At 41.0% G+C, this 11168-nt stretch overlaps 3 protein-coding genes across 4 annotated transcripts; 2 read left to right on the plus strand and 1 right to left on the minus strand.

Annotated features, from left to right (window-relative positions):
* On the plus strand, positions 117 to 4264 carry LOC107634182 (F-box/kelch-repeat protein At3g23880-like). Of its 2 annotated transcripts, none has more exons than XM_021118104.1 (2): positions 117 to 1288; positions 3850 to 4264. In XM_021118104.1, the coding sequence occupies exons 1-2, from the start codon at positions 382 to 384 to the stop codon at positions 4023 to 4025; spliced, it is 1083 nt and encodes a 360-aa protein (XP_020973763.1). In that variant the 5' UTR covers positions 117 to 381; the 3' UTR covers positions 4026 to 4264. The 2 variants fall into 2 exon arrangements, 1 of the variants encoding a protein (XP_020973763.1); XR_002358800.1 differs by having other exon boundaries at positions 120 to 1525; positions 4096 to 4264.
* Positions 8508 to 9122, plus strand: LOC107632503. The gene has a single exon (XM_016336175.1). It carries the CDS (start codon positions 8508 to 8510, stop codon positions 9120 to 9122), a length of 615 nt encoding a protein of 204 aa, XP_016191661.1.
* Positions 9787 to 11154, minus strand: LOC107632502 (serine/threonine-protein phosphatase 7 long form homolog). The gene is made up of 2 exons (XM_021117150.1): positions 10246 to 11154; positions 9787 to 10152 (listed from the first exon to the last, which is right to left on the minus strand). Exons 1-2 carry the CDS (start codon positions 11152 to 11154, stop codon positions 9787 to 9789), a joined length of 1275 nt encoding a protein of 424 aa, XP_020972809.1.

The following is an 11168-nucleotide window of genomic DNA, read 5'->3' on the forward strand; positions in this document are numbered from 1 at the left end:
TGTATCGTATTATATTTTTTAACTTGGAACATTATGTATAGTTGCATTTCTTCTTTTATTAAATTTGGGGCCAAAGCCCAAATAAACAATCACGCTGAGCCCATTTTGGAGTCTATTTTTTTTTTATATAATAACGACTGGAAAATAAGTACCAAAAAATTGGTAGATGAAAAAAAAAATTAACCAACTAATCTAATGCAAAACCAATAAACATCTATCATATTCACTATTCAGCACTCCGCACTCGGCACCGCCACCACTCCTTCTACCGCCGTCGCACCACACTTTCTGGTCTCTCTGCGTTGCTGTGCTTGGTCTCTGCCTCTGCGAACTACTCAGTCAGAGTCGGTCCCTCTCCACTCTCCTCCGAGATTTGAGAAGATGAAGCACGAGGCTGAGGCTGAAGCTATGGTTCTCCCTCTCGAATTGGTGGAGAAAATCCTAGTATGGTTGCCGGTAAAATCCCTAATTCGGTTCAGGTGCGTCTCTAAACAATGGGTTTCTTTGATTTCCGATTCACGTTTTGCAATATTGCATTACGATACTGCTGATGCCGCACCCACCAATAAGAACACTAGGCTTTTGTACTTGTCGAGTGAGGTTCCCGAGGCTCGTTGTGTAGATCTGGAAGCTTCGATTCACGGCGATTACGCCCTTCAGCTTCCTATTAGTTGTCGTCATTTCTGCCTTAGTATTCTAGGTTCATGTAGGGGCTTCATACTGTTGCGCATTCATGTTCACGGCGCTCCACTCATTCTGTGGAACCCTGTAACGGGTTCTCACAGATCAGTGCCGTACCCTGTTGCTGACCCTGATTTTCCTTGTTGGGGTGGTCTTGGCTATGATGAATCTTGTGATGATTATTTAGTAGTAGTAGGATGGGGTGGTGTCGGACATGAATGGAAACCTCAGTGGGAATATTTTTCTGTTAGAACCAATTCCTGGAAAGAAATTGAGTGTGGTCATCTTCCTCCCCATTTGGTTGCCGTTGATTGTGCAGTGTTTTGTAACGGGGTTCTTTATTGGTTGGCCGTTAAAGATATGGAAGTGAATTTTGTGATTGTTGCCTTCGACTTAGCCGGAAAGCATCTATCAATGGTGTCATTTCCAACGTCGGGCGGTTCCCGTCGGCTGTTAAAGCTGTTTGCTGGATGCCTTGGGATATCTTACTTGAACTTCACGGAAGACCAGAAGATTGAGATCTGGGTATTGAAGGAGTTATCTTGGACTAGGCTCAATGTTGTGCTTCCTTATGCTCATGCAATCCACCCTTTGTGTTTCACTAAAGGTGAACTTGTTGGCACCAAAAACAATGAGTTGGTCAAAGTCAGCGATAAAGGTGTATCGGTGGAGTCTCTAAGAATTAGTTGTCGTGATAATGACTCGAAGATGGTTATGTTTACTGAGAGTTTACTGTCACTTCCGGACGAGTTTGGCGGCACTGGGGAAGAACAAGGAAAGTAGGGTGTTCACACATGAGATATCAAAAGTTGTTTGCAGGCTCTGGTGTGCATGTTTCAGCAAGTTACTGAAGTTTGGAGCAAAAGGTTTTTATATGTATCTTCTATCCGGATTCAACATATGTCTTCTAAATTTTGTATTGAATGTTTTGTTTTAGGATTAATGGACTTGTTGTCTTCCTTTGTTTAAAAAAAAAAAAAAAAACTATTCCAATACAAATAACTTTTTTGAGTTCGTATACCTGTAAATTTTCTGGGTAGTACTATGCCTGTCATTTTTGGTTCCTTCAAACTATATTCCATGGCAACTTTATTGGAAAACTTTGCATGGGAGTGTTTTCACTTGTCTGCAATGAAATGGGGCTTGATCCATTTGACCTTTTTTTTTTCTTTTTTTAAATCTGAAATAAAGAATGAAAAATAGCTTTTAATCTTTTAGAGTTTTAATTGCTTGAAAGACTATGTTTGGATTTATGAAATAAGGTAAGGTACATCGTACATGGAGTAAAGAATTTAGTGAACTTCTTTGTTGGATTTATAATTTTATGATGTAATAAATTTCAATTTATGTAATCAGAATACTTTTATCTATTCTATGTAATTTAGGGTGTGTAAAACGGAATTTAACATTTGGATACTCCCATAAAGTTACGGCAAAACACTTTTTTTTTAATGATGCTTAGGTGTCAAACTATGATTGGATGCATTTAATAATTAATAAACTGGTTTAATAATTGAAAGATTAAAGAAAGAAAAGGTCTTTATAATAACATGAATAAATCTAATTGTCCAGAGACTATAACCATTAGATCCGGTTCAATTCAATCCATTTACATAATTGGATTGGGTCATGTTTTTTTTTTTTTTTCTTTTAACTTGTAAGACCGATATTGTTCAGCAATCCTAAGTCACTTCCCTCAACTTTATATAGTTTCATAATACTCTTTTATATAGTTTCAATTTTTTATTTAAAAATGGGACTAAACACACAGAGACATAATTATAGTAGTTTTAGTTTTAGATTTTTTTTTTTTTGTAATAGTTTTAGTTTTAGATTATTCCCATTAAAATACTTCACATTTTGTATAGTTTTGTTTTTCTCTGGAACATTATGCATCGGTTTTTTTTATTGACTTCGGGGCCAAAGCCCAAAGAAACAATCACGCTGAGCCCATTTTGGAGTCTATTTTTTATATAACAGCGACTGGAAAATAAATACCAAAAACATTGAGGACCGAAAAAAAAATTGACCAACTAATCTAATGCAAAACCAATAAACATTTATCATATTCAGCACTCAGCACCGCCACCACTCCAACCGCCGCCGCACCACACTTTCCGGTCTCTCTGCGTTGCTGTGCTTCGTCTCTGCCCCTGCGAACTACTCAGTCAGACTCGGTCCTTCTCCACTCTCCTCCGAGACTTGAGAAGATGAAGCACGAGGCTGATGCTGAAGCTAAGGTTCTCCCTCTCGAATTGGTGGAGAAAATCCTAGTATGGTTGCCGGTAAAATCCCTAATTCGGTTCAGGTGCGTCTCAAAACAATGGCTTTCTCTGATTTCTGATTCACGTTTTGCAAAATTGCATTACGATACTGCTGATGCTGCACCCACCAATAAGAACACTAGGCTTTTGTACTTGTCGAGTGAGGTTCCCGAGGCTCGTTGTGTAGATCTGGAAGCTTCGATTCGCGGCGATTACGCGCTTCAGCTTCCTCTAAGTTGTCGCCATTTCAGCCTTAGTATTCTAGGTTCATGTAGGGGCTTCATACTGTTGCGCATTCATGTACATGGCGCTCCACTCCTTCTGTGGAACCCTGTAACGGGTTCTCACAGATCAGTGCCGTACCCTGTTGCTGACCCTGATGTTCCTTGTTGGATGGGTTTTGGCTCGTCAAACAATTTATGGGGTGGTCTTGGCTATGATGAATCTTGTGATGATTATTTAGTAGTAGTAGGATGGGGTGACGGACATGAATGGAGACCTCATTGGGAATATTTTTCTGTTAGAACCAATTCCTGGAAAGAAATTGAGTGTGGCCATCTTCCTCCTCATTTGGTTACCATTGATTGTGCAGTGTTTTGTAACGGGGTTCTTTATTGGTTGGCCGTTAAAGATATGGAAGTGAATTTTGTGATTGTTGCCTTCGACTTAGCCGGAAAGCATCTATCAATGGTGTCATTTCCAACTTCAGGCGGATCCCGTCGGCTGTTAAAGCTGTTTGCTGGATGCCTTGGGATATCTTACTTGAACTTCACGGAAGACCAGAAGATTGAGATCTGGGTAATGAAGGAGTTATCTTGGACTAAGCTCAATGTTGTGCTTCCTTATGCTCATGGAATCTACCCATTGTGTGCTCCTGGAATCCACCCTTTGTGTTTCAATAAAGGTGAACTTGTTGGCACCAAAAACAATGAGTTGGTCAAAGTCAGCGATAAAGGTGTATCGGTGGAGTCTCTAAGAATTAGTTGTCGTGATAATGACTCGAAGATGGTTATGTTTACTGAGAGTTTACTGTCACTTCCGGACAAGTTTGGCGGCACTGGGGAAGAACAAGGAAAGTAGGGTGTTCACACATGAGATACCAAAAGTTGTTTGCAGGCTCTGGTGTGCATGTTTCAGCAAGTTACTGAAGTTAGGAGCATCTTTGATAAGGTGTTTTATATGTATCTTCTATCCAGATTTAACATATGTCTTCTAAATTTTGTATTGAATGTTTTGTTTTAGGATTAATGGACTTGTGCTCATCCTTTGTTCAAAAAAAATATATATATATATATTCCAATACAAATAACTTTTGAGTTCGTATACCTGTAAATTTTCTGGGTAGTAGTACTATGCCTGTCATTTTTGGTTCCTTCAAACTATATTCGATTGCAACTTTATTGGAAAATAACCCCATACTCAATTAAGAGGTTGCGGGTTCGAGTCTCCTATCTTTCCAAATTTTTGCCAATGAATAATAGCTCAAATGGCATAATCTTCCCATACTCAATTAAGAGGTTGCGGGTTCGAGTCTCGTATCTTTTGGTAAAAAAAAAAAAAATAAGAAATTGAGAAAACTTTGCATGGGAGTGTTTTCACTTGTCTGCAATGAAATGGGGCTTGTTCCATTTGACCCTTTTTTTTTCTTTTTTTCTTTAAATCTGAAATAAAGAATAAAAAATAGTTTTTAATCTTTTAGATTTTTAATTGCTTGAAAGACTATGTTTGGATTTATGAAATAAGGTAAGGTAGATGGAGTAAAGAATTTAGTGAACTTCTTCGTTGGATTTCTAATTTTATGATGTAATAAATTTCAATTTATTTAATCAGAATACTTTTATTTATTCTATGTAATTTAGGGTGTGTAAACGGAATTTAACATTTGGATACTCCCATAAAGTTACCGCAAAAGACTTTTTTTTTTAAGGATGCTTAGGTATCAAACTATGATTGGATGCATTTAATAAATTGGTTTAATAATTAAAAGATTAAAAAAAAACCAATATCAATAAACCTAATTGTCCAGACCATAATCATTAGATTTGGTTCAATTCGGTCCATTTACATAATTGGACCGGGTCATGCTTTTTTTTTTTTCTTTTAACTTGCAAGAACGACATCGTTTAGTAATCCTAAGTCTCTTCCCTCAACTTTAAGCTCGAACTCTGTGGCTCACTACGTGCTCTTCCGCCCAAGCTCTTTCTCTCACTCGGTTCTGGTCTCTCTCACTGTCTCTAGTGTCGCACTCAAGCTCATCGTTGTTCTCTTGGCTCCAATATCTCTCACTATCTCCGGTCTAGCACTCAGTCGTGCCATTCTTGCCCTCGTCGTGGCTGGCGGCAGACGCAGCAGGTTTCGGGATTTGTCTTCGTCGCTCCCTGTCTCATCACCATCTTGCAGTAAGTCCCACGCCTTCATTCCGCTCGCAGTTGTCTTGGACCCCTTTCGCCACAATTCTTCTTGGTATGTTGCAGTTCCTCCATAACTTGATTTTAATTTATCAATTTCTGCTTTAAGGTTTGTGTTAGTGTTGCAAGTGTGAGGAGTGTTGAAGTTAGTCCCACATCAAAGAAAGCATGGAAGAATGAGGAGTTTATAAGATGAGAGACCCCATTAACTTAACACCTTAAGGTTTTGAGTTGGATGTGGTGTCTTCTCATCTTATGTTCTCTCACTTGATTCCTCCCCGAAATCTCCCCGGTGGTTGAGAGCTCTCCACGGTTGGCCCAACAAGTGGTATCAGAGCCGATAGTTTAATCGGTCTGGTTTTAAAGGGTATTCAAGGTGAAGCATCGAAAGTCTTCCCAGCAAAGGTGGTCCGGGCGGCGTGTCCCGCGGTGTTTTGCGGCGGTGTGATGGACGAATACTCGTGGTGGTGGTTTTGACACCTTAAGGTTTTGAGTTGGATGTGGTGTCTTCTCATCTTATGTTCTCTCACTTGATTCATCCCCGAAATCTCCCCGGTGGTTGAGAGCTCTCCACACTTCTAGAGACCCTTCAGTTGGGGCTTATCATTTTATTTTGGGAGTTAGGAATATCTTCTGTCTCATATAACAACAACATATAAATATCACCTGTACATTCTGCTAGTAATTTTAATCATCCATTGAATTTTTTAAGTAATATGTGAATTTAGAGGTTTTATAATCGGATTTTTGAGGGATGATGGATATAAAAGTTAAAGTAGAATTAGTTGATGTAGTTTGTGTAAGTAATTAGAAATATACCAAAAAGCATTCTTATATGTTAGTAGCAGAATAATTATGAGACTTTATATCTATACTCTGCAAATATAATTAAAAGTGCCATCCAATTATATTTTTTTCGATTAGTATAAATTCATTCACCCGAAAAAAAGGGAGGAAAATGACGAAGCTTAGTTTCAACTTAATAATGTAAGTGTAAGGAAGGTGAAAGAGAGAGGAAGAGAGAGATATTTGAAAATTGAAAGAAAAAATGTTAAGAGAAACTTATTATTGATGTGTGTCAAAGATTTAGAATTAGTAGTTATTTATATAGTAATATAAAGGGATAAGTATGATTTTGGTCCCAAAGTAGAGGCTAAAAATTTATTTCGTCCCCCAACTTTTTTTCGCTCTAAAATGGTCCCCAAAGTTTCAGTTTATTTTAAAATCGTCCTTTGGACGAAAATACCCTCCCCTCCCCTCCCATCTTCTTCCTCAACACCCCTCTTCTTCCTCAACATTAACGGAAGCAGAAGCAGATGCACAAACGCAGAAAAAAAAAAACAACCAACAATGGATAACAACAACAACAATGACAAATTGAAAATCAGAAGAACAGCAAGCAGAAGCGGAAGAACAGCAGCAAGCAAAGCTGAACCCAGAACTCAAACAAACAACAATAAAACTCAGAATCATCTGAACTCAGAACTCGGAAAAATAATCATCATCAAAACTCAGAAAATCATAATCTGAACTCAAACAAACAACAATAAAACTCAGAATCATCTGAACTCAAACAAACACCAATATAAGAACAACAACCCAGAACTCAAAATCATCGTCATCGTCAAAACTCAGAACCCAAAATCAGAAAAATGAAAACCCATAACTTAGAACTCAATCGATAATGGAATAAAAAGAACAATCAAGCAGAACCACCACCACCACCAGTATCATCATAGTCATCATCATCATCATTTTCAGAAAAATCAAGCAACATGCACTTTAAACAATAATCAACAACCAGAAATTTCACAAAAAATTCAGTTCAGAAGAAGAAGAAGAAATGGTGGTGCTGCTGGTGCAGGGCGGCAGGGAGGCAGGGCGGCGTGGCGGCGAGAAAGAAGAAGAAGAAGAGGAAGAAGAAGAAGAAGAAGAAGAAGAAATTGTGGTGGTGCGGTGGTGCAGGGCGGCGAGGCGGCGGGGCGGCGGGGAAGAAGAAGAAGAAATGGAAATGGTGGTGGTGCGGGGTAAAAAAGACGATTTTAAAACAAACTGAAACTTTGGGGACCATTTTAGAGTGAAAAAAAGTTGGGGGACGAAATAAATTTTCAGCCTCTACCTTAGGGACCAAAATCATACTTATCCCTAATATAAACTAACTTAGAACTAAAGAAACAAAGCACTAATAACTACCTAATAGATTTGGCAGTTATAACTAATTTTTGCTAAATCAAAAAATTTTCATAATACTCTTTTATATATGCTAATATTTTTCCTCTCTCCCAATTTAGGATTATTTTAAAGCCAATCTGAATTTGCATTTTAGTTTATCAATGCTAGTTGAAGACAATAATTTTGTAAGCACATGTGTCACTTATTCAGACAAGAAGATGTAAGATACAGTAATAGTACCTTTGATTACCCGATTTTTTATAAAATAAAGATTTAACTCAAAATATTTTGTTTTATTGTATAAGATCAGATTATACTCAGTAGTAGCAGAATAATATAAGGTAAGCAATGGACACCAAATCCTGTATTTATTCGATAGATATGTTAGTTAGTTTTATGGTGAACAATGTAGATGGCACTGAAAGATAGGGAAGAAGAGATATAAACCTGAGATCACTAAAAGTAAAGAGCTGCTAATCAATAACTTAGAGCCAGCCTTCTCTTAATTTTAGGGCAAAAAACCATATTAAGCCACATGCAGAAAAGTTTAATCAAAATACGTCAAACAAAAATTTGTTTCAGCAATAAGCCAAGAGGCATTTTTATATAAATCGAACCACCAAGGTTCGAACTGTATTAGCTAGTAATTCGAACCAACTTGGTTCGAACTACTACTGGAAAAGTTTGAATAATTCGAACCGGATAGGTTCGAACCAAGAAAGCATGTAATTCGAACCTGGTTGGTTCGAATTATGGGGAGAGAGCTTGGTTGTAGTAATTCGAACCAGGCTGGTTCGAATTACATGCTTTCTTGGTTCGAACCAACCTGGTTCGAACCAAAGAGAGGTTGATTGTAGTAATTCGAACCAGCTTGGTTCGAATTACATGTATCATGGTTCGAACCAGGTTAGTTCGAATTAGTACGAATCAGAGCTCTATATAAACGCTGTAAACGTGAATTGCTCTCATTAGAGGACATAAGATGGCTAGTGAGGAGGAGAGTTTTGCTGTTTTGGTACACCACAAAGGATCCATCAAGAGGAAAACTCGGTCGCAGTTCAGTCAGCATTTGGTGAAGTGTATTGAGGCCAACTTGAAGACGGCCAGGTGCTTCACGGTGACGTTGTATGACCGTGATAACTCCGAGTTCACCGTAGCGGAGACCACTCCGACTGGTACTTTCTCATTGGGTACTTACCGAGTATCGCTTGCCTCCCGGACATGTGACTGTGGGTACTTTCAGGCGCTTCATTTCCCGTGTCAGCACGCACTTGCATGCTGTGCCTACGCACGTGTGAGCTGGAACTCCTATGTTCATAGCGTCTATCAGATTAGCTCGGTGTTCAATGTCTATCGGATGGGATTCACACCTCCAATCCCGGAGGGCTTCTGGCCACCCTACGATGGGCCCACGGTGATTCCGGACCCAAACAGAAGGCGTGCGAGAGAGGGTAGGCCTAGATCCACAAGGATACGGACGAATATGGATGACGCAGATCCAAACAGGCCAAAACGGTGTGGCCTTTGTCGCCAACCCGGACACACTAGACGTAGATGCCCACAGGTAGTAGGATCGTCTCAGACAGGGCGAAATTAGTTTCCATGATGTTATTGTTAGTGTTATTTACATTTAAGTTGTCTTGTTAGATGCATTGCTTGACCACGAATGTAACTTGTTGAGATTAATGCATTGAACTTTGGTATTTGTGAGTAGTAATGAATATGTTGTCTTTCATTAGAAGTTATGCTACAGGACTCGTTGATCCTCATTTTAATAACTAAACAAAATCATTATACCTTATCATGTTTCATTTAATACAAATAGTTAGGAACAACATACATAAACAGAGCACTACATAACAAGAAAACTACACCTAACTATCATACATGACTGAAATAGAGGAAACAAAATACATGAAATGTGACTCATCTAAACAGATGCGAACCAGTACCACAGCGAGGTGCTACCCGTGCCCTCTGACCTCGACGGACAAGCGGCTCCTCATCCTCTATCTCATCCTCCTCCTCCTGCGGAGCAGGCTGTACTGGTGGCGCAACACGCAACGGTGCTGCAGACGATCCTGCGATAGACTCTGATGCAGCGGTGAAGGCGGATGTAGGGGTACCTCCAAGACGAAACTGCTGACCAGCGGATGAGGATGGAGGCTCGTTCAGATCAACATCTAAGGGGGCCTGGATCCCTGAGGTCTGGCCAGCTCTGCGGGGGGTCACCTCAGCCTGCATGATGGCGGTGATCTCATCTAGGAAGCGTGGCTCCACCACTGAAGGAACTGATGAGACGGTCCAGGGTCGGCAACAATCTCGAACCTCAATACACTGTCATGACGAGCGTCCCAGTATGCATGCCACTTCGGCATGGAAGAGGGGAACCATCGATCGCCGCCTCTCCCGTCCTTGGACATCAGAAAGTCGATGTTCAAGGCGGGACGCGGAGGGGCCTGTACCCCTCCAAACTGAGGAAGAACACGATCTATCTGATGCCACTCTATGACAGCAAAGTAGATCAGCGCGGTCACACTGCGCCACACCGCCATGTGCCGAGGCTCCAAAACCTCCGGGTGCAACACCTGAAGTACGTCGGGGCTACTGTACGGCATCCATATAAACTGCAGAACAAACCGACCCTTATCAGGGCAACTGTACGACCCAAGTGTAAAATATTTAACTAAAATGCATCAGTTATTAATTAGCAGACTAACCTCCCTGGACTGTAACCGGTCTATCCTAAGCCTCCACGACCGCACTCTCGGACCCTTCTCGCTACCGGAAGGGTTGTAACCTGCCCATCTGCACCATACACATGAGTTACATATACTAATATCTGTGTTTACATTATGCAATAGAGTATTAACATACACGCAATTCTCTAAGTCATATTGAAAAAGAATAGGCCCAGTATAGTACCTCGACGCCAACGGCCAGCTGAACGTCTCATATCCTGCAGGCCTAAACTGAGGAAACCGCCAAAAGATCCAAGACTGCAGTAGCTGGAGCGGGCCCGCTAACTTCACAACATGTCTGTTTGCCACTCTGCACATGCACCGGTACAACCAGGCCAGTGCTGCCGAACCCCAGCTGTACGTACCCAGCTCCTCCAGCCTCGCTACATATGGAAGCCATCTAATGTGAATCCGGTTGCCAGACTTGTCCGCAAACAACTGCGTGCCTAGCAACATCATGATGTACGCACGGACATATCGGCGAACAGTGTCATCATCTGCATCCTCAGGGCACTCACCAAAGGTCTCCTGAAACCAGCTGCAGTTCACTGCGTACTTCTGAACCTGACTGGGAGGAGGTATAACTCCTAGCAACTCCTGGAACCAGACCCAGGGTGGACGGCCTCCATCGATGTATATATGGAACTCTGACAAGCACCCGCTCACGTAACGGCCATCGACTGGCAAACCCAGCTGGTATGCCACGTCCTGGAGTGTGATCGTGCACTCTCCGAACGACATATGAAAAGTGTGCGTCTCGGGACGCCATCTCTCAACGAATGCACTGACGAGCGCCTCGTCTAGCCGGAACCACCGGTCGTTCAGCCGTGCAAGATGGTATAGCCCTGCCATCTGCAAGTATGGAACGTATCTGTCATCAAGACGCATGCCCTGCTGCCGCC

Source organism: Arachis ipaensis, chromosome B03 (assembly GCF_000816755.2).
Source record: "Arachis ipaensis cultivar K30076 chromosome B03, Araip1.1, whole genome shotgun sequence".
Classification (NCBI taxonomy): Eukaryota; Viridiplantae; Streptophyta; class Magnoliopsida; order Fabales; family Fabaceae; genus Arachis; species Arachis ipaensis.